Source organism: Meles meles, chromosome 6, assembly GCF_922984935.1.
Source record: "Meles meles chromosome 6, mMelMel3.1 paternal haplotype, whole genome shotgun sequence".
Classification (NCBI taxonomy): Eukaryota; Metazoa; Chordata; class Mammalia; order Carnivora; family Mustelidae; genus Meles; species Meles meles.
This window is the reverse complement of record NC_060071.1, coordinates 5,908,967-5,931,238: the sequence shown is the minus strand read 5'-3', so window position 1 is coordinate 5,931,238 and position 22,272 is coordinate 5,908,967. Positions and strand designations below refer to the sequence as shown.

The window sequence follows — 22,272 nt, the reverse complement described above, 5'->3', positions numbered from 1 at the left end:
GGCACAGGAAAGAAGAGAAGCCGTGGAGAATCCTCTGGAAGCAATGACTAGGAAGTCCTTTCTTGACAAAGGCCCTCGGCGTCCATGTAGAAGTGACTGGCTCTTCCCGGGAGGCGGCCCCCGGGCCTAACTGTGCCCCTGTCTTGCAGACCCCATGATGGAGCTGACGGGCACTGACCCCTCCGAGCTCGACAGCCAGCAGGAGATGGAGGACTTCGAGAACGCCTACGCCTACGCCGGTGTGGATAGCAGCGCGGAGGCCAGCGTCCTCACCGAGCAGGCCATGAAGGAGATGGCCTACTACAACGTGCTATAGCACAAGCTGGGCCGTCCAGAGGGGGCGGGGAGGGCGGGGGACGTGGGGGGAGACCCACGTGCTGCGGGCCACCCCTCCCGCAGCGGAGAAGCTACTGCCCCACTGTCCTCAGCCCTCCTCCCCTCCCACCGAGTCGTTTGCACCACTAGGGACTTGTAGACCAAATGGAGACTGTACTGGCCTCAGCTGTGACCCAGGCACAGGCCCCAGGCATCTGGGGAAGGAAGGAGGTCGCCCTGGCCTGCTGCTGTGGGAGAGTGGGGAAAAATGCTGGCGGGGGCCATCTGGGGCCAGGACACTAGGGCCCAGGTCCTCGGGTCTGTCCAGGCCCCACAGAGCTGGGGCAGTGGTGTGGGCGGGGCCTCCTGATAGCTCCCTCCGGTCTGGCACTGAAGACAGAACTTGAGCCTGGCCTTGTTTCCCTTCCCCACCAACTGCTGCCTCTAGGGATGTCTGAGCTCCTGTGCTGGTCAGCATTGCCCGCCCCACCCCTGCCCTATCCTCCCAACCAGGCCCTGGGCTGGGAAACGCTCTGGCCCCAGAGCCCCCTTCCCCACCCCATCGGTCAACAGCCAGGCAGGACCCCCTGCCTTCTACCTCCTGGTGCCTCCCACGCTCTCCGGAGCCAGGCATGCATGCAGCCCGGCCTGGCCTCGGGAAAGCGGGGTATAGCCCAGCCCCCAGCCGGTGTCCTCCCCAGCCAACCCCCCCCAAAGGCCCCCACCGTCCAGCAGTTTGAAAGTGGGTGTCCCTAAAGTAGATTTCAGCAGTTGTCATCCAGTTCCTCGCTGGACGGGTCACTGCACCAGGGTCCCCCGACGTTGAGTAGAGCAGGGACGTGCCTTTGGCTGGGCACTGGCTAAGCAGACGGAGGCCCCTCGGGTGAGGGGCAGGGGACCGAGAGGGGCTGTCCTCAGAGGCGGCCCAGGACCACCTGGGGGTGGCTGGGGTGCTGTATCATTGACAAGTATCCGTGTTGAGGAAGCGGACAGCCAAGAGTCAACAGGTTCCCAAGAAGAGCCACTTAGTTAAAAAGAAAATGAAGACCATAGAGAAAAAAAAAATTTTTTTTGAGCAAATGGGGTATTTTGAAGGTAATTTATTTTTTTTTTCCTTTCCACTTCTGTGTCACCTGTTCTTTTCTGATGGAGATCATTTTCTTTTTCCAAATGGAAGCTCCCTCCTGCGCTGTGTGTGCTTCGTGCCTCCCCAACCTCGAGCGGGCGGCTGGCGGGGCAGGGCTCCGGCGCGGAGGGGACGGGCTGCGGCAGGGAGGCAGGGAGCCTCGGGGCCGGGGCGGGAGGCGGGAGGCCGAGCCGGGCAGGCCCTTGGCCCCTGCCCGGCCTCTCCAGCCAGTGACTCGTGCGGTACCAGTGGCGGGAGCCGCTTGGTTCTGCTCAGCCCGCGGCTCGCTCCCTCGCTTGCCCGCTCTCCTGGCCTCTGTCCCCAGGCCAGCTCCCGCCCCGGGAACTGAAGACAGGCCGCCAGGGGCAATGAAGTAGCACATTCAGGAACCGCTAGGGCACCCGGACTCCTGCCCACTCGCCTCCCGAGGCCTCAGTGGGGAGGGGCAGGCGGGGCTGTCCCCAAAGCCGCGAAGGAGGTGAAGCCACCAACTTCAGCCCGGAAACAAGGAAAGGAGGGGTAACAGCCGGGGCGGACGGGAGGACCAGCCAGAAATGCAGCTGCCCCCAAAGCTGTATCCTTAGTGAAGGACCAAGCCAGGCTTCAGGGTGGCTGTGATCAGGACTGAGGGGAGGACAAGGTGGCCTCGGGAGCAGGCAGCCAGGTGCCCCTTCCTTCTCTGCTAAACCTCCCGCTAAGAGGCAGCGGATGAGAGGGCTGGGGGCTCACGGGAGCCTTTCCCCTCCAGAACCCCGAGGCCCTCTCCCCGGCCCCCCAGGTGCCCGCCATGATGACCCTCAGGTGGCAGTGACCCCGTCACTGTAGAAGACATTTTCTCCTGCTGAGCAGAAGCCTCACCCCTGCAAACTACCTCTTCCCACAACGTCTTTCTCCCCTGGTACCAAAAAGAACCCTGTACCTCCTCCTCCTCCTCTTTCCTGCCAGTGCAGTGGCCTTGGTCGTGGAAACCCAAGGGAGAAGGTCTGGCCCCCAGGGTGGGGCTGTCCTTTCCTCCCCGAGCCCCGCCATCAGCACCGGCCCTCTGCGAGGTTCGATACTTGAACGCCCCCCCTGCCCTGTGCCTTGGACCCGGGCAAAGCGAAGAGAAGGAAACAGCACAACTCACACACCTGAGCTGGGGGGTGGTCTCGGAAAGGCTCCTGTCCTCACCCCTCCCCTGACCTTCCAAGAGAGGCGCGCGCACGCGGCCTCTTGGGTGACTTGGAAACTCCTGGACAAATTCCATCCTAACTTATTTTCACGCGTGTACAAACCACCTGTTTAGAAATTACACTTGTGCAAAGCCCTACTGTGTTTTTATGTTCCTGTTTAAAAGAGAAGTTTACTTAGCAATAATTATAAATAAATGAATATTCTTTAGCGAGGTGACTGTGAGTGCTTCTTCCCCTCGTTCTTGAGGACTCGGTCCTTACCCCTCCCCCGCAAGGAACCCCCAACAAGACTTCCCAAACCCCGCACAGCAGGGGGATCTCTCTCCAAGGAGGGGAAGAAACCCAGACCATCCTTTGCCTCACTGGGGACGGCCACCTGCAAGGGCCAGGCGCCCACCGGGAGCTGCTCCCAGAGTCCCCCAAGAGCCAAGGGCCCAGGCCCCAGAATTCCCACCACCTGCAGAGGAAAGCCGCTTCCCCTCCTGACCCACCAACAGGGCACCAGGACCGAAGCCAGCTCACGATGCCAGACTGCACTCGGAGGCTGCCAGCTCCTTGTGGGCAAGAAAGGGCCAGAACCATTGCACTTTGCCCCAGGAGATGGGCCTAAGCTGGGCTAGCACACCAGCTTTCCTCCTACAGCCCTGGGAGTTCGGTGGGGTTGGCGAAGGGAGTTAAGTAGTCCCTTGACCAGATGGAGGCCACTGGAGCGAGTCGGGGCTAGAGCCCATCTCCGGGCCCCCAAGGTCCCAACTGTCCACTGTCAGGAGCCATGAGAGTCCCCCCGAGACTGGGGAAATGGACTTTGGGTTGCCAAGTATTTATTGTAGCAAGTGAAGGGGACCAGACACTAAGTCGAATGCAATCCTGGCATGAAAGCCAGCCCTTCCAACAGATCTCTCCAGCTTTACGGCAACTTGATAATCTTACCTTTCCGGTTTTGCCAAAGAACACTGAAGATGAACCTGAGTCTGGGATCCAGTGGTCTAGACTGCGTGGGCCCCCCACCCAGTCCAGGTCTGAGCCCCAAGCCCCAGGTAGCCGTGAAGGGGACGCAGGGGCAGCTGCTGGGTGGGACCCATTTTGCAGACCAAGAAAAAGCCACAGAAAGAGGTCTGGAGACGTCGAGGTTAGAACCAACAAAGTCAAAAACCAAAATCTCACGGGAAGTGACGGCAATCCCAAAGCAGAGACGAGGGTACAGTAACAGGATTGTGCTAGGTCATTCCAGGGAGCCCACAGGCCTGCACGCCCCGAGTCCCAGCGGCTCATCAGGTAGCTCTGAGGGAATACGGGACGCTCACGCTGCCGCCTGTCCCCTCCCCTCGAGGTGGCCCCTGACGGATGGAGGCCCAGGACACAGGCCTGCGGCGTCCCAGTCCGTCCTGGGTAGAACCTGCCAGCCCTGGAGGCCCTCTGTCTCCAGGGCCCGGGCTGGGCGGCCTCCTTCCCCCGGGCACAAACACAGCAGCCGATTTTTGTGAAGAGCTGTTTTAGTAGCTAAATGTGGCACCGTGTGTTCCAAGGGCAATATAAATTACAGTATGCAAAACACACTGACGGGCTGAGGTAAAACACGCTGTTCCCTCACATCACCATGAGGGGAAACACAAAGATATTAAAAACGTCTTGCTTATAAAAAATGTCCCCTAGAAAGGCCTGAGGCAGGGGGGGGTTGTCACTCAGCGGCCAGCTCGGCCCGGCCCAGCCCCCACTAGTGGCCCAGAGCCTTGTCCAGGTTGTTCTTGATGGTGTCCAGGAAGTCGGAGGTGTTCAGGAAGTGCTCGTTCAGCTTCACACTGCCGAGAGAACACGGTTCGCGTGAGGAACAGCTCCCGCCAGGCCTTCCAGGGCAGAGCCGGGGCTCAGGAACCTGGTGGGGGGAGGGGCGCTGCCCCTGGGGCCCGCAGGGAGCGGTGCACCCGGGCCACCTGTCAGAGGCCGCCTAGAGCCCACCGCCGCCTGGAGTTGAATGAGTGCTCTGGAGTTGAATGAGTGCTCGTATGGAAGGGGAGGGCAAAGCTCGGGAAGGTGGGCTTCTCCCCACCCAGCCCTGAGGTCCCCGAAGGCCAGCCCCGCCCTCTGCCACAGGCCACTCACTTGCTGAGGCCATGGATGCAGCCCGCCAAGTCCTTGGTCATGGCTCCGCTCTCCACTGTCTGGACACACACTTTCTCCAGGGTCTGCGCAAACCTGCAGGCGGCGGGGCAGAGTGAGGCCCTGGATTACACAGCCTGGGCCCGGATCCCGCCCTGGGCCAGCTCAGGGCCCCCTCCGGCTCCGCTCACCTGATGAGGTCCTGGTTCCCGTCCAGCTTCCCCCGGTGCTCCAGGCCACGTGTCCAGGCAAAGATGCTGGCAATGGGGTTCGTGCTGGTAGGCCGGCCCTGGGGGGGGGGGCGGGGCAGGGGTCACAGGGGGCTCAGGAGCCAAGGCAGCCGACAAGGGGGCCACCTGGATGTAGGTGCCCGCCCCCAGACTGACAAGCCAGACCCAGCTTCCCTGGGGTAGAAGCGGATGTGACCACAGTCTTCCCACTCACTTTCTGGTGCTCCCGATAGTGGCGAGTGACGGTTCCATGAGCAGCCTCGGCCTCGATGGTCTTCCCGTCCGGGCAGACCAGCACAGACGTCATCAGGCCAAGGGAGCCAAAGCCTGTATGGGAAAGGCCCTCCTTTCAGTGCCAACACCACTCCGCAGACCACTGGGCTGGGCCCATCTGCCCTCCTGCTTGGGAGCTGCCTCTCAGCTCAGGACGCCCAATGGTCCCTGGGACGACAGCCCCCCGTTTCGGCCTTGTCTACCCTTGTCGTGGGTCTCCGGAGCCCCACACAGGGCAGCGGGTGTTCAGCCTGTGAACATACATCTGTGTCCCCGCCGCCAGGTGTCCCCAAGCCTGTGACCTCCCAGGGCCCCAGACCCCAAGACTTCCATCCCCCCACCCCTCCCCCGAGCCAGGCTCATAACCGAACAGCCCGTCCAAGCAGAGTAGACCACCGCACAACCCTCACTTTCATCCACTGCTCTTTTAGGTGACTTTAAAGTTTAGACTTATTTCCAAATCTCCCCAAATCCAGATGTCAACCTTTCTATGGTCAAGGTCTCCTGGGGTTCGAAAGCACCCTGTGGCACCAAAATAAGAATTCTAAGTCCCCAGAATTAGAAAAAAGTGAAAAAAATTTTATTGGGGCGCCTGGGTGGCTCAGTGGGTTAAAGCCTCTGCCTTCGGCTCAGGTCATGATCTCAGGGTCCTGGGATCAAGCCCTGCATCAGGCTCTCTGCTCTGTGGGGAGCCTGCTTCCTCCTCTCTCTCTGCCTGCCTCTTTGCCTGCTTGTGATCTCTGTCAAATAAATAAATGAGTAAATGCCAAAAACATATAAAAAAAATTTTTTATTAATTTTATTTTATTTGTCAGAGAGAGAGCTAGCGAGAGCGCACACACGAGCAGGAGGAGCGGCAGGCAGAGGGAGAAGCAGGCTCCCTGCTGAGGAGGGAGCTCGATGCAGGACTCGATCTCAGGACCCAGAGATCACGTCCAGAGCTAAAGGCAGATGCTTAACCAATTGAGCCACCCAGGCGTCCCCAAAAAGTGAGAAACTTCTTTAAGAAAACTAGTTGTCTAAGGGGTATCTGGGCAGCTCAGTCAGTTAAGAGTCTGCCATCGGCTCAGATCATGATCCTGGGGTCTTGGGATGGAGCCCCACGTCAGGTCCTCTGCTCAGTGGAGAGCCTGCTTCTCCCTCTCCCTCTACTCATCCCCTTGCCCCCCATTCCACTTGTACTCTCTCACTTTCTCTCAAATGAATAAATTAGTAAAAAACTTCTTTTAAGATTTTATTTATTGGACAGAGACAGCAAGAGAGAAAGAGCACAAGCAGGGGGAGCAGCAGAGGGACAGGGAGAAGCAGGCTCTCCACTGAGCAGGGCTTAACGACTGAGCCACCGGGTGCCCCAATAAATAAAATCTTTTTTAAAAAAGGCGGGGGGGGGCACCTGGGTGGCTCAGTGGGTTAAACCTCCACCTTCGGTTCAGGTCATAATCTCAGAGTCCTGGGATTGAGCCCCTCATCGGGCTCTCTGCTCAGCAGGGAGCCTGCTTCCCCCCCCTCCCTCTGCCTGCCTCTCTGCCTACTTGTGATCTCTCCCTCTCTGTCAAATAAATAAATAAAATCTTAAAAAAAAAAAAAGGGAAATTAGTTGTCTAAGAATGTCTGTGTGTTGAGGGGAGGGTGTCTCTTCTCGGTGTTTACTGGACCCTCACACTCACCAATTCCTTATTACTTAAGGGTAACTTGCATGCCTTTCTCTTGTCTGCTATGTCTTTTCATCCTTCCATCCTAGATAGGAATTGCTCTAGCAAGAGGATCACCACTGCACTTACGGAAATAACAAAGCCAAAGGTTTTTTTTTTTTGTTTGTTTGTTTTTTTTAAAGATTTATTTATTTGACAGATAGAGATCACAAGTAGGCAGAGAGGCAGGCAGAGAGAGAGAGAGGAAGCAGGCTCCCCGCTAAGCAGAGAGCCCGATGCGGGGCTCGATCCCAGGACCCTGGGATCATGACCCGAGCCGAAGGCAGAGACAAAGCCAAAGGTTTTTATAGAACATCGGGCTCCTAGGCTTTTTTCCTCACAACCTGGGTGGAGTTCACTTTCCTCCTTATCAGGAGCTAGACTTCAGCCTATCTCCTGTAACCCTGCTTCTCCTCCCTCTCTGTACTTCCCGTGTTGTGGACTCCCAGAGCTACCTATCTGATGGCCTCATTCACACTCCTGCTGCAATCCAATTTGTCTCATAAGACATTCCAGGGCTTGGGGCTTTGCCACCTTCCCCAAAACTCAGCATCCAACAGATTTACTGTGCAAAATGAATTCTCTGTGCCTCAAAAAGCACCCGGCTGTACTCAATCCCATTTTTCTCCCGGAGCCAAACCCAGCCCAAACCCGGAGCCACAGTCACCTGGCCCATGGACAGGAACAACCTCAAAGCTGACACACCTAGTCCTTTAGAACTTGAATTCTTGTGTTCTCCCTTCTCTGTAACAGTAGCCTTAGTAATGCACTAGTCCAAACCTAATCTGGGAAGCCTTCCTCCCTCAGATGTCAGAGAGTTCCTGCCCCCTGCTGGCCATGGGAAACCCTGCAACGAGCCATCGGGGACACTCTAGAGAAGTTTCCTACAAAAAGAGTCTGAAAAATCCCACAGCCAGAGAAGACCAACAACCCACCCCCTTGGGGAACGATGCTCCCAGCGTACCCTGCGCCAGGATGTCCGACTGCACATCTCCGTCATAGTTCTTGCAGGCCCACACGAAGCCGCCCGAAGACTTGAGGACCTGAGCCACCATGTCATCAATGAGCCGGTGCTCATACCAGATCTTATTCTTGTCAAAGTCAGTCTTGTAGTGCCTGGGAGCAAAAGGGCCTGTTGTGGGGAGAGGGCAGGAGGCTGACAGGTTGGGGCTCTCCCCGCAAGCTCAGAGCTGAGCCAAATGCACCGGGACGGTGCCCCTCACCCCCACCCCGTAGGCTGAGGGCTGGGGGAACAGGCAAGAAAGGCTGTGGAATCCTTAGGGAGCAATAAAGTGAGAGGCTATTACTTCTCAAAGATCTCCTGGAAGATGTCCTTGAAGCGGCCATCGTAGGCTTTCAGGATGGTGTTCTTGGTGCTCATGTAGAGCGGCCACTTCTTCTGGATGGCGTACTGGAAGCAGCTGTGCGCGAAACCCGAGATGGACTGCAGGAGGAGAGAGAGAGGTCCCTGCTGTGCTCCCCAGCCTGGGGACGGTCAGCCCTTTCTGGTCGCTGTGCACCAGGCCCGACCCCTGGAATGGCATCCCTTCCCTCCACACCACCCGCCCCGACAGCCTGGAGTGAGCAGCAGCTGTTTCTACTGGCCCAGCAGCCTCCTTCCGACTTCTGGAAGAAAGCAGCCCCTCAAGTTTGCTCTGGGAAACTACCCTCCTCTCCCCAGTTCTTAGACCATAGGGCTGGGTGGGTCTCATTCCCCTCGCCCACCTGCCTGTCTCTAGAGTGGACCGGTGTCCGGGCTCATCCTCTCGGAGCCCTCCATGATGGGCTCGGAGGTGGTCCTGTGACCAGGCCTGGCACCCTTGCCAGAACCATGAACAAAAAGGCTCTTTTCCGATAGGGCAACGGAGTTGGCAGGGGACAAGCCTGGGGTTCCTTGTGGCCACTTCCTCGCAGCCAGAGAATGAGGGCAACCATGGACGACATGAAAGCCAAGAGCTGGGGAAGGGAAAAAACGCTTATCCAGTTGGCTAAGCCAACCATTCTGGCAACTAACGTGCCCCCGGGAGTGTGTCGGGAGAAAGAGCACAGAAAGTCGGGGAGCGGGCAGCTCGCTAAGCAGGAGTCTTCCCGCCCCACTCCGCCCCAGGCACACCGCGGGTTCCCCTGAACGTGTCCTGGTTGCATGTGCTCACAGGCCTCACACCTGCCTCGGCCACGGACGCTGAGGGAGTCAGAACCCACAGTCCGCAGCGGCCCGAGAGGGGTCCAGGCTCGGGGAGGGGCGCGCTCAGGAGCCGCGTGGGGGCCTCACCTCGTCGGTATTGTACATGCCCATCCCCACGCCGCCGCCGGGGAAGTTGTACACCTCCCACTCCTTCGCGCCACTGCCGTCCTTCGGGGAGAAGATGATCTTAAACGTGCCAGCCCGGTCCACCACAAAGTCCGTGGCCTTGTACTGCGGAGAAGAGAGCGCGGCTCAGGCCAGGGGGTCCGGGTGAGGATGCCCCGGCCAGTGCGAGCCCACCCTCGCCAGGCACCCACCTGGTCGCCATGGGCGTGTCTGCCGATGGTGATGGGCTTGGTCCAGCCCGGGACCAGGCGGGGGATGTTTTTGCAAATGATGGGCTCCCGGAAGACGGTCCCCCCGAGGATGTTCCGAATGGTCCCGTTGGGGCTCTTCCACATCTTCTTCAGTTTGAACTCTGTGAGGACAGAGTCAAAGTGGCCCCGCTGCAGCCCCTACTTTCCAACCAAAATCCGAACCCTCCGCAAGAACGCAACCAGGCGGGAGCCCTGGGAGTCGGCCCGGGCAGTCTGGGATACGAATGTGCGCGGGCTGTGGGATCAGATTTCTTGGCTTCTGGGTCTAACTCCACCGCCTCAAGCTGTGAATTTTATGCAAGAGGCTTAACCTGAGCTGAAAAATGAAATGATTGCTAAAACACTTAGCCTTTGGGCAATTAAATAAACTTAGAAATGGCTAGCGTCTGCCGTTTTTCCCACATCACGCTCTGACGCGGCAGCAACTGGCCGCACTGCGGACGTGCCATTCCAGCCACCGGGTCCAGCCACATTACTAAGAGGGTGACTCCCTACTTCCTTGTCCACAAAACAGGGATGCGTAAATCCCAGGACTCCGGAGAAGTAAGAGAAAAACTGCAAAAAGAGCTTCACGCTAAGATGATTCCAATAGCCTATGGTCGGGTTTCCACCTGAAAGACAGGAGGAGCTCTGGGGCATTTGGAAATGGGCCTTGAATGCCTCCTCCCAGAGCCCTCACACTGCAGGATATAGCAAGAGAGAAAGAGTTTTGCAAACCCCTAAGCCACTCTTTCTCGAATTTTCCAAACCTGGCCCCTTTGTCCACACAATGGTCCCTGAGTTCATGGAACCCTTGAAAGTGGTCCCCAGAACCTGGGCCCAACAGCCAGTCCAAGCCTGGTGAGGGCACCTCTCTGAGAACCTTTCCTGGCCACAGAGCTGTGGTGCTAAGACGGTGGTGAGATACAAGCCAGAGAGAGAGAGCCCTGAGGCTCTCAAGGATACAAGCCTGACACAGAGCACTCTGCTGGACAGGGGTGGCCCCCCAGTGTCTCCGTAAACCTGCCTGCGGAACAGTCTAGAAGGCCAGAGGGGCAGGCTTCCCAGAGAGCCTGTCCTTACTATAACAGCGTCAGCATGAACTTCCTCCTCGCTATCGCCAACGACCCCTACCCCAGCCAGAGCCACACAGCACAGCATAAACACCACGGGCCTGGGAGCACCACCCCCCCCCGCCCAGCCTCATCTGTAGGAACCCCTAGGGCTCCCCTGTCCCCTGGGCTGTCGCAGGGAGATCGGCTCATGGCACAGCCCCCACTGCCCCAACCCACCCAACCCCACACCCTCACACCTTCCACACGGGCCTCATCGGGGGTGATGGTGGCACACTTGACCGCCACACTGTACTTCTGGGTGGCCAACGCCGAGTCTATGGTAACCTGGTCGTTGGTCTGGTCACGGTGTGGGAGCCCCAGATCGAAATACTTGAGCTGGACGTCCACATGGGGTAGGATGAGCTAGGGACAGATGACCGGGGCAAGGCATCAGTGGGTGTGTGTCTCCGGAGCTTGTGAGGGCCATAGCACAGGACAGCCAGGAAGGGCAGGATGAGGGAAGGGACAGTATGGCAGGGGCGTGGGATCAGCCATTCCTCAGAGGGGCCAGGCGGAAGCTGTCAGGATGCCAGGGCTCTCTGGAAAGAGGCCAGCGGACCAGGCTGCAGCCCCTAGCACGGACTGTGATGGCCCCACCAACTCTACATGGATCTAGATTTCTCCATACAGTGGGTTCCCTCTTCTTCCCCCGTTCAGAAGTGGCCATTCTCGACCTTCTTCTTATGGACACACACACAATACAGGACAGGGGTCTTCACATGGAAAACGAGCTCTCCAGGCGGATCCAGACCACGGAGACTCTGGAGAAGCCCGGCAGCCATGCTGGGAGCCATCTGCCATGATGGCTCAGATGCACTGCTGTTGGGACACACCACGACCCTGACCCCAGATAACATCCCTGAACCGCTGAGAAAGAGGAGCACACCGGCCTGCTCTTTCCACTCCCTTGAGAGCGCACATCGGACTGTGGGGCATCAAGACAGACACCATACAGGATGGGCCTTAAGTGTGCGCCCATTCTGGAAAACATGCGGGCTTCGGCACCCGCACAAGACAGATGGCTGAGGACGGGCGCCTGCCCGGCATCGTGAAAACCACGCGTGGTGTGGACATGACAGCAAGGTGGATGGAAGGATGGAAACGGGGCTGCGGCTGCCCACCAGGGTGGCCGGTGAGCCCCGGGGGCTGTCACAGGGATCAGGAGCCCTGCGGAGAGCCACCCGCTGTGGGAGGGGCTACCTTCTCCTTGATGAACTGCCAGATGATCCGGGTCATCTCGTCACCGTCCATCTCCACCACCGGCTTCGCCACCTTGATCCTCTTGTCGGCATCTGGAACCAGGCACACACAGCGATCACAGCTCTAGGGAGGCTGGCGGGGGGACCTTCTCCTACCTGGCAGGACCTGCCCTTCACCGGAGGGAGCAGTGTCAGCCAGGACCCCGTTACCCACATTCCCTCCCCCTCCACAGGAGCAGCTCCCCAGCTACCTGGGGGGTCTGGGTTCCCCCGCCCAGGATGGCTGCCCAGGACTGGCCAGCAGGCTGCCAGCCTGGCCCATCAGACCCTCTGCCCTGGGATCTGAAGGCAGCAGAGACCAACACAGAGCCTAACAGCCAGCTGGGGCCACCCCGTCCAGCAGCAAGTCAGGGAGGGACACCTATGAGCCACTGCGACCCCGTTCCCCCAGTTCCACCGCTTGAAGACAACACATCCAGGATTCACACCTTTCGAAATCCATGCAAAGCATAGGCTTAGGGCACCTGGAACAGAACTCAGAATCCTCGAGCCAGGCTGGCTCAGGGGGGCCAGTCCTGTCAGAGAAGCATCTAAGGTCCAGGGAGATGGTACAGGACGAGAGAAGCCGGGGGAGGCTCTCCAAGGAAAAGTCTGACTCACGAGACAAACCAACAGTCGGAGCAGTGAATTCCAAAGAAAACTCAAGGAAACTGCCCACCTTCAATCAGTGCAGGCTACCTGGAGGGAGAGCTCGATGAACCTGAGCCTGTAGCAGACAGAGAGGGACCCTGTTCCAGCATGTCCCTCTGCCCACAGCCAGGGAAGCAGGGCCTCCAGAGTCAGGCAAGCGGGTCTGTGTAAAATCTACAGTCGGGCCTCTGTCACCAGAAAGCTCAGGCAGGAGGAGGACACCTGAGAGTGGGGCTCTGTCCCCAGCAGCCGCCTCAGCCCTCACTCAGGGCCCACGGACTCTTACGTTGCACACAATCCTTACAGACACTGTTCTGGGTCTTCCGCCTCACCAGAGATTACACAGCAAGTCCCAAGAGGGGACCAGGATGTTCACTTAAAAACATCAGAAGTGACCACTGCTGGGTGGCCAGCAAGGGAAAGAAATCTCTGAAAAGCAGGCCTCAGACTAAACAAGCAGGACCACCTACGCACCTTTCAAACAGAAGTGACCAAAACCCCACAACCGCAAGCCTATCACTGTCCTACAACACACACCAGCGTGTGACTCATGCTGACATGCCCAGCCCACCGAGAAAAAGGTGAATTATGTGCAGCAAAAATGACTCACTTTCCAAAGATGTGCACAGATTTTTTTTAATCTAAAAATAATCTCCCAAGGATATGCAAACAGATTTTTTTTTTTCAACCTAAAAAGAATGGGAGAGATTATTTAGGAAGAAAAATGAGACCCAGGGAGTGTGGCTTGTGTCAGAAGTCAGGCTAGATCCCAGGTCTCTGGTTGAAGAGCGGCTCTGGACACCCTCGTGGGTCACATGCAGAGAAGCAGAGAGCAAACACAGACTCCAAACATTCCGTTCCCTAGAGAACGAGGCAGACGAAGCTGGCTGGCAGCGATCTACCACCCCTTCCAGGACACGAAGGGGCCTTTGGACCCAAGTTAAAAAATTCCTCCACCGTTCTTGCTTGAAAGCTTGAGTATAAAAGGGCTTTAGGACCTGCAAAAAGTCTACTGGGCTATTGCACAGCCAGTTTAGTTTTGGGTTTTTTTTTAAGATTTTATTTATTTATTTGACAGATGGAGATTACAAGTAGGCAGAGAGGCAGGCAGAGAGAGAGGGGGGAAGCAGACTCCCCGCTGAGCAGAGAGCCCGATGCGGGGCTCGATCCCAGGACCCCGAGATCATGACCTGAGCCGAAGGCAGAGGCTTAACCCACTGAGCCACCCAGGAGCCCCGCCAGCTTAGTTTTTAAGAGCATCTCTTAAGAGTTAATGTCATGAGAGCGAATGAAGATTTTTTTTAACTGTACTGAACCTGCCATAATTATAATCCCAGAGGAGAATTCATCTGGGGCCAGTCCTAAAGGTTTCAGCCTCACCGGGGCTCCACTCAAGTTTTGGGTTTCAGACACAGCAACCTGTGAGCCGTGGACACCCTGCACCCAGGGCTCAATGTCAAGATCACAGCGGGCAGCCCTCCCCGCTGTGCCGGCAGGTGTCAAACCCTCAGAGAACACACGGCCCACTTATTTACAACACGGTGTTAAGTACCTCTTCCTGAAACACTGAGAAAAATCTAACAGTGGCGGGCCTCAAGGAGTGAGTATGTAAGGAGAAACCTACAGATGGAGAGAGAAGCGAGCAGGGGCTATTAACAGAGGCAGGAGTGGGGCACTGGGGGGCTCAGTGGGTTAAGCGCCTGCTTTCGGCTTCGGTCATGATCCCAGGGTCCTGAGATCGAGCCCCACACCGGTCTCCCTGCTCAGCCGAGACCCTGCTTCTCCCTCTCCCTCTGTCGGCCGCTCCCCTTGCTTATGCTCTCTCACTTGCTCTATCAAATAAATACATCTTTAAGGGGAAAAAAAAGTCACAAGTAGAGCCTCCCCAAAGGCACACTTGCCAGAGATGGGAGCAGCCATGGGAGGCAAAGCAGCAGAGGCTTGGGGCACATGGTGGCTCAGTCAGTGCAGCACGCAACTCCTGATCTCAAGGTTGTGAGTTCAAGCCCCACACTGGGCATGGAGCCTACTTTAAAAAATAAAATAAAACCACCAACAATTACAAAATCATGAACAATTAAAAAAAAAAAAAAAGACACTGCTCAGGCAGGGTTTCTAAAAATATATTAATTGGTGACCAAGGTTTTAAAATCAGGTGATTTCAAACAACAACAACAGCAAAAAAACAATTAATAAATGGGCAAAGGACGTGAATAGGTATTTATTAAAAAATGATACATTGGGGCGCCTGGGTGGCTCAGTAGTTTAAGCCGCTGCCTTCGGCTCAGGTCATGATCTCAGGGTCCTGGGATCGAGTCCCACGTCCGACTCTCTGCTCTGAAGGGAGCCTGCTTCCCTCTCACTCTCTCTGCCTGCCTCTCTGCCTACTTGTGATCTCTCTCTGTCAAATAAATAAATAAATAAAGTCTTTAAAAAAAAAATGATACATAAATGGGGGGTTCCTGGGTGGCTCAGTGGGTTGGGCCTCTCTGCCTTCGGCTCAGGTCATGATCCCGAGGGTCCTGGGATCAAGCCCCACATTGGGCTCTCTGCTGGATGGGGAGCCTGCTTCCCCTTCTCTCTTTGCCTGCCTCTCTGCCTACTTGTGATCTCTCTCTCTCTCTGTCAAATAAATAAATAAAATATATTTTTTAATGATATATAAATGGCCAATAAGCATATGAAAAGTCACCCCACAGCACTAATCATTACGGAAATCCAAATGAAAATCACAATGAGACACCACCTCACACCCACGAGGATGGCTACTATCAAAAAAAGAAACTAACTTAACAAACCTCCCCCCCAAACAGAAAACACCAGGTGCTGGTGAGGATGTGGAGAAACCATAACCCTGTGTAAGACAGCTGGTAAGAATGGAAATGTTGCAACAGTATGGAAAACAGTATGATGGTTCCTCAAAAAATTAAAGATAGGAAAAAAAAATTAAAGATAGAATGGCCATATTGTCCAGGGGCCCCCGGAGGGCTCAGTCGGTTAAGCATCCAACTCTTGATTTCGGCTCAGGTCCTGATCTCAGGGTGGTGAGATGGAGTTGGGGGGGTGCTTGGGCTCTGCTCTGGGTGTGAAACCTGCTTGGGATTCTCTCTCTCCCTTTCCCTCTGCCCTTCCCCCCTTAAAAAAAAGAAAAAGAAAAGAATTAAAAAGAAAAGAATTACCACACTATCCAGCAATCCCACTTCTAGATATATATCCGAGATAATTAAAAGCAGGGTCTTGGGGCGCCTGGGTGGCTCAGTGGGTTAAAGCCTCAGCCTTCGGCTCAGGTCATGATCCCAGGGTCCTGGGATCGAGACCTGCATCGGGCTCTCTGCTCAGTGGGGAGCCTGCTTCCCTCCCTCTCTTTGCCTGCCTCTCTGCCTACTTGTGATCTCTCTCTGTCAAATAAATATTTTTTTTAAAAAAGGCAGGGTCTTAAAGAGATTATTTGTACACTCATATACAAGAGATATTTGTGTATTCATGTACACTCCTGTCCACAGCAGAATTATTCACAACAGCCAAGAGGCGGAAGCAACCCAAATGTCTGTCAAGGAACGAACGGATGAACAAAATATGACATGAGCCTCGGAGAGAAGACGACTCTGGAAACGAAGGCAGGAAGGTTAAGAGAAACGTCCCTCCAAACGTTAAACAATGTTCCTAGGGAGGGCACGTACTGCATGGAGCACTGGGTGTGATGCCAAAACAATGAACACTGTTATGCTGTAAATAAACAAATAAACAAATAAAAAAAAAACAACAATGTTCCTAAATCCAAGTTTCTCCAAGACTGGGGTCCCCACCACTCAAATGTGAATGGACGGGCTCGGAAGCTAAAAAAGGAAGGGCCGCCAGGGTTTCTGACGGCGATGGATGGGATCTGGAGCTACATCAACAGCTTTTGCCGCTCAAGTTCTTTTGGTTCAAATTCCACAATCTCCGTTTCCCCTGGGACGGCCGGCAGACTCATCATGTGCAGTACTTAGACAGCGCCGCTACATCCCAAACACTTTCGATCCAGCTGTGAGTAACACACCTCAGAGGTAACTTACTAGAAATTAGAAGCAGTAATAAATACGCAAGGAATTAATAACCATACTGCCCACGCTTTTCCCAATTCCTGTACCTTACTCAGAAGGTCAACAAATTTCAAATGGACTTTTTTTTTTTTTAAGATTTTATTTATTTGACAGACAGAGAGATCACAAGCAGGCAGAGAGGGGGGAAGAGAGAGAGAGAGGAAGGGAAGCAGGTTCCCCACGGAGCAGAGAGCCCGATGTGGGGCTCGATCCCAGGACCCTGGGATCACGACCTAAGCCGAAGGCAGAGGCTTTAACGCACTGAGCCACCCAGGCGATCCTAAACAGACTATTTTTTAAATGTGTATATAGAGAATGGACTATTCAGCCCTAAAAATTAAGAAAATGCTGACACAAGCTACGACAGGGATAAACCTGGAGCATATTATGACGACTGAAAGAAGCCAGTCACTATCTATCTATCTATCTTTATTTATTTATTTATTTATTTATTTATTTTTACTTACAGGAGGTACCTAGAGTAGTCAAATTCATAGAAACAGAAAGTGGAACGGAGACTGCCAGGAGCTGGGGGGAGGAGGGGGTGGGGTATTGTTGTTTAACGGGTACAGAGTTTCAGTTTTGCAAGATTACAGCGCTCTGGGGATTGGTTGTACAACAATGTGAAAGTATTTAACACTAGCGAACTGCACTCTTAAAAGTGGTCAAGATGGAGATTTTTGTTGTGTGGTTGTTTACCGCGATACAAAATAAGAAATGAGATTTTTTAAGTTTTTAAAAATTTAAACCCATGGGAGGTGGGGTGGGGGGAGAGACAACCCAGGAGATTTTACATAAAAATCCAGTCTCTTCTTCTTTTTTCTTTTTTTAGATTTTATTTATTTATTTGAGAGAAAAAGAGAGCACAAGCAGGGGGAGTGGCAGAGGGAGAGGGAGAAGCAGGCTCTCCTCCGTGAGCAGGGAGCCTGACCCTGCATTTCCAGGAACTCCTGGAATGTCACAAGCCAGAGGCAGACGCTCAACCCACTGAGCCCCCCAGGCGCCCCCCAGTTCTCTTCCTGAAGCATGAGTTGCTTTCCCCACACAGAGCTGGCGCTCACCCACAGCTAGGATGGGCTGTGCAGGGCACAGCTTCTCCTTCATTCCAGGCCTATCACCTACCCTCCAAGGACGTGCGCCCCAAGGCATCGGAGCTGGGAGACTTGGTGTGTGGTTCCGCCAATATGGTAGAGACACCCCTAGCATCTGGCCCTCTCTGGGAGACAATGATGACAAGTGATCTGAAATCCAAGGAACAGAGCGCATGGGCCAGCCACCATGCAATCCTGTACGCTATCCTCTTGGCCAGAGTGCGGGATGGAATTACAGCAGCCACAGGCAGCCCAGTAGGCCAATTCTCCTCCCCATCTGGACCGCTAGCACCCAAAACCAAGTAAGGATTTCAAAGCCTGTCCCCAGGTTCGAGATCGGCCTGCCGCTCCAAACTCAAAGCCGAAGGTCTCTCTGTCCCCAGACAGCCGCCCCGAAGAGTGAGTGCTTTACCACTTCCCCACCTTGGCTGCAATCAGCAGAGAAGCTAAGATCAGCAAAGGTGAGCGGCTCTTCCTTCAAAATGCATCCGGAATCCAAGCCTTTCTCACCACCCCCCCCCCAGTGGTCCTTCCCTCTGTTTTCTTTTCTCCAACTCTTGCCAGATTAGGACTACCAGCCTCCTACAAAGACCTTGAAGCCAGAGCACTCCTGTTTAATGTAAATCTATTCAAAACCCTCTAAAACTTCCCCTTGCTCTCAGAGTAAAGGTCAAAGCCCTCGGAAATGCAAGGCCTCCCACGAGGCCTGACCTAATCTGTTCCTAACCACCCTTCCTAACTCCGAGTCAGCCTCGGGCACTCCTCCCTCAAGCGAAGGTGGACCCCTCCAGCGTGGTCTCGGCACCTGACAACTAAATGGCCTGTTGTGGGGGCGCCTGGGTGGCTCAGTGGGTTAAAGCCTCTGCCTTCGGCTCAGGTCATGATCCCAGAGTCCTCGGATCGAGCCCCGCATCGGGCTCTCTGCTCCGCAGGGAGCCTGCTTCCTCCTCTCTCTCTGCCTGCCTCTCTGCCTAGTTGTGATTTCTCTCTGTCAAATAAATAAAATATTAAAAAAAAAAAAAAAGAACAAATGGCCTGTTGTTTGCTTCCTTCCCTTAGGACTTCATTCAAGGTCTTTTCCTGCTGTCCCATCCAAACCTCCTCATCCAAACTTCCTCGCACACTGGCCTGGCCGATTTGTTCCCCGATTTGCTCCCCGTGTGCCTGGCCATTTGTTCCCCGCAACTCCTGTTACTCTACACCACACTAGCCAACGTTGGCCTTGTTTTACTGACTGTCCCTTCACTAGAATTTGGGCTCCCCAAGGGCAGAAATCTTTGCCTCTTACCCCTGGCTCGATCCCCAGCACCGTGCACCGTGCCTGACCCACAGGAGAACACAGTAGTTGTTGAAGTCACAAATGAATGTCAAGTCACAGTCAATCTGGTCTATAGTAAATTGCTGCCCTGCCCTTGCCTCCTGTTGGGATGAAATGCGCTCCGCTCCCCTCCCCTGCCCCCATCCTGGAATGCACAGCCACAGAGACTGGGGAATTCTCACCAGCAGACTGCACCAGACCATCACAAACGCAGTCAAATACTCTACCACTGAGCTATACCCCAGGCCCTAGACCATCACAAATGTACATGGGTGCCATCTCTGCCAGGCAATGGGCAACTTGCCCTGGAAAAGCTCACACTTTACACTGTGTTAAAATGTGCAATCCACTGGCATTTTATATTCTTTTAAAGATTTTACTTATTTGAGAGAGAGAGAGAGAGACAGTGAGTGGGGTGAAGGGCAGAGGAAGAAGGAGGTTCCCCCACTGAGCTGGGAGCCTGATGGATCCCAGGCCCCTGAGATCATGACCTGACCCAAAGGCAGGTGCTTAATGGGCTGAGCCACCCAGGGGTCCCCGCACTGGCATTTTCAACATGCATTTACATTAGTGTCAACTCCAGGGCAGGTCACAGAGCCTGGCTTCCAGGAAGCAGAGGGCAGTGTCCAGCACCTCATACCCTGAACGGAACCAGCGCAACAGGTTTCAGCCTCCCAGGGAGGATAGGAGGGCTGGCCCCAGGCCTCCTGGAGGCTGTTTCTCTAAACCTGCCAGGCCTAAACATGCCCACCCCAAATACCTCTGATGGGGCAGCAGTGGTCCTACCTGCTGTGGCTGAAACCAGCTTCAGCGGAGAAACCAGCTTCAGCGGAGAACACATAATAACTCCACCAGTGGGGGTGCCTGGGTGACCCAGTGGGTTGGATAATTGCTTTGGACTCAGGAGTCTGGGGATCAAGTCCCACATCAGGCTCCCCGCTCAGCAGGAAGTCTGCTTCTCCCTCTGACCCTCCCCCCTCTCCTGTTCTCGCTCTCAAATAAATAAACAAAATTTTAAAAAACAATAACAAAATCCCTCCACTGGTGGGTCTGCAGAACTCTGAACAATCATTAAGTGACTCCCTGAAATCTAAGCGTACGGGCAAGTCACCAAGGTCTGAAAAGTTTAAGAGGTAGGATGAGAAAATCAAGAAGTTCCCAGGTGAGGAGTGGAGGTAAGGCAGGCCAGACAAGACCATTCTCCCCGTGAGTGCTTGGGCCGAGCCTACCCTCTTTCCCAAAAGCCGAGAAAGTATGGGAACCATCACCAGCAGTCGCTGGAGGCCTAGGAATTGCAAAACTAGAGTCCTGCAGGAATTACCGAGCAGCAAAGACACAGGAGTGTTTTAGCCAAAAAATATATATTCTTTCCTTGTCCTCGAGGGGAATGCCAAATCATTCTGTCTCCTGCAGCTCTGCCAGGTAACAAACTAGCAGAAAGCCCAGTTGGAATCTCTTGTCCAGCTCAAATACTACGAATTGGCCCCGTTAATAAACCAAAGGCTTGGGGACTTCTGGAAAGACCTACGACTAAAAGAGCTTTCTTTCTTACCATCAGTGCAGGGGAGAAATAGGGAGAACTGGAGAATGTCTTTAACTCCCACTCTATTTTGCTAAAGTTGGTACCATATGGGAAACTCCGTTTTGAGGCCTGTGGGCACCTGGAACCTTGAGAGTTGCAAGGCTGACTACTTAGAGACAAATCCCAGAAGTACAAAAGCAGAAATGCCGCTTTCTTCTTGGCAGGAGAAGGGGGGACCGGGCAAGCGATCCCCCCTCCCCTCAATTCTGGTCAGCTGCTCCCACACTCGTTAAAGATTACCCTACCCTAACAGTAAGGCCGGGCTTCCTGGGCCCCACTCCCTCTTCCTTACTGTCCTGGCTCACTCGGAGGGGCTGTAGGCCAGGTCAGGAAAGGGGTTTCCGTGGCAACAGGCAAGAGACAGGGCCAAGGGACCCACAGTCTCCCTGACTTTTGGACAGTCACAGTGCGGGCCAATGCCCACATGCCACGGTGGGGCGGCGGGGGGGAGGGGAGCAGCCGAGGCTGGTAATGGAGGTTCAGGCTAAATCCTGCTTATTCTGACCCGATAACTGTCTTCTCTCCTAAGCGGGATGTTAAGAGTGCCACAGAAGCAGCGAGGAACTATTCAGGAATGTGGCATATTTGGTGCCGCTGCCCAACTGCCCAGTTGCCCAGGCGGGAGAGAGGGGCGAGCCAAGGAGCAGTGCAGGGGCGGGCCGGCGAGAAAAGGCAGCTCCGGCCGCGGAAAGGCCCCAGGATGGAGACTTAAGTGAGACGGGAGCGGAGCGGGGTGGGGGGTGGGGGTCATCCAAACAATAGGGAAAATAAAAAGGACGCTCCTCCAGCTGTCGCGTGAAAGGCTCCCAAAATAGCGGCCGCGGGCCTGACAGTGAGGAGGGATTACGGAGCGCCCGGCTGCAAAGGAAGGGGAAGTGGATGCCTCCTCCCCGCCTTTGTCTGAGCCGGGCCCGCGCCGCGACCCTCGCTCTCACCGGAACACCGGGCCGGGTGCTCCGGGCCCCTACTGGCTGGCCTGTCCCCCTCCCGGGGACGCAGGGCAGGCAGGATACCCTCCGGGCCCGGGACCCCCGCCCGCGCAGGGCCGCAGGACCGGCCGCGCCAGGGCCACCAGTTGCCACCGTCCTTCAAGTCCCCACCCCCGCGCCTGGCGCGGCCAGAGAGCCGGGGGCCGGGGAGCGCGTCGCCGCCCCCCTCTCTTTGTGTGTGTGCCAAGCCCGCCGTCCCCAGCCCCGCGATTGTCCCGACTCGGGCTCCCAGGTCTCTGCCCGGGAGGCCGCCACGTCGCGGTGCCCGGCGCGCGCCCCGCCCGGACCCTCCTCGTGGCACTCACAGTGGCGCCGCGGCTGCTCCTGCAAGTTGGGGCCCGTCGGGGCTGCCGACGCCCAGGCCGGCCCGGAGCCGGAGGCTCTGCAGAGCGAGCGTACGACCCGCAGGTAGCCAGCCATCCCGCCAAGCAGGCGAGCGGACCGAGCGCGGCAGGCGAGACGCGAGCGCCGGTGCTGCCCCCCAGCTGCCTGGTTGCGAGCCTCCCAGGCCTGCCGGGCGCCCCGGCGCGGGCAGGGGCGGGGCGGGGCTGCCGGAGGCCGCCACCCGATTGGGCCTCTTCGGGGAGGAGGCGGGGCCGGGGCGGGACTCCATCGCCCCCCCAACCCCGCACGAGCCGGACCCCGCCCCAGCGCCCAGCGCGCGCTTCCATTGGCGCCAAGGGGAGGCCGCGAGAGGCGGAGAGACCCGCCGGGACCCGCGCGCTGGGCGGCAGCTGAGAGCCTAGGGCCCCTGTCAACGA

The 22,272-nt window shown here is 55.9% G+C and overlaps 2 protein-coding genes across 6 annotated transcripts in view; one reads left to right on the top strand and one right to left on the bottom strand.

The window, feature by feature from the left end:
- ZNF710 (zinc finger protein 710) overlaps positions 1-2,821 on the top strand; it is a 66,674-nt gene extending 63,853 nt beyond the window's left edge. For all 5 annotated transcript variants that reach the window (XM_046007575.1, XM_046007580.1, XM_046007577.1 and 2 more), the window contains exon 5: positions 150-2,821. In XM_046007575.1, the coding sequence (XP_045863531.1) occupies positions 150-316 (167 nt within the window). In that variant the 3' untranslated portion in view covers positions 317-2,821. The remainder of the gene's footprint in view (positions 1-149) is intronic.
- A 1,267-nt stretch (positions 2,822-4,088) lies between these two features.
- Positions 4,089-22,018, bottom strand: IDH2 (isocitrate dehydrogenase (NADP(+)) 2). Its single transcript, XM_046007581.1, has 11 exons — positions 21,817-22,018; positions 11,761-11,852; positions 10,758-10,923; positions 9,407-9,567; positions 9,177-9,320; positions 8,212-8,348; positions 7,869-8,020; positions 5,155-5,267; positions 4,902-4,999; positions 4,714-4,806; positions 4,089-4,412 (listed from the first exon to the last, which is right to left on the bottom strand). The coding sequence occupies exons 1-11, from the start codon at positions 21,929-21,931 to the stop codon at positions 4,328-4,330; spliced, it is 1,356 nt and encodes a 451-aa protein (XP_045863537.1). The 5' UTR covers positions 21,932-22,018; the 3' UTR covers positions 4,089-4,327.
- Between the last annotated feature and the right edge of the window lie 254 nt (positions 22,019-22,272).

Excerpts from the sequence above, each read along its gene's own strand:
- IDH2 (XM_046007581.1), bottom strand. The coding sequence starts at position 21,931 with ATGGCTGGCTACCTGCGGGTCGTACGCTCGCTCTGCAGAGCCTCCGGC. Across the intron at positions 10,924-11,760 it reads GGCAGTTCATCAAGGAGAAG|CTCATCCTACCCCATGTGGA; the intron begins GTAGCCCCTCCC and ends ATCTGTCCCTAG. Across the intron at positions 4,413-4,713 it reads TGCATCCATGGCCTCAGCAA|TGTGAAGCTGAACGAGCACT; the intron begins GTGAGTGGCCTG and ends TTCTCTCGGCAG.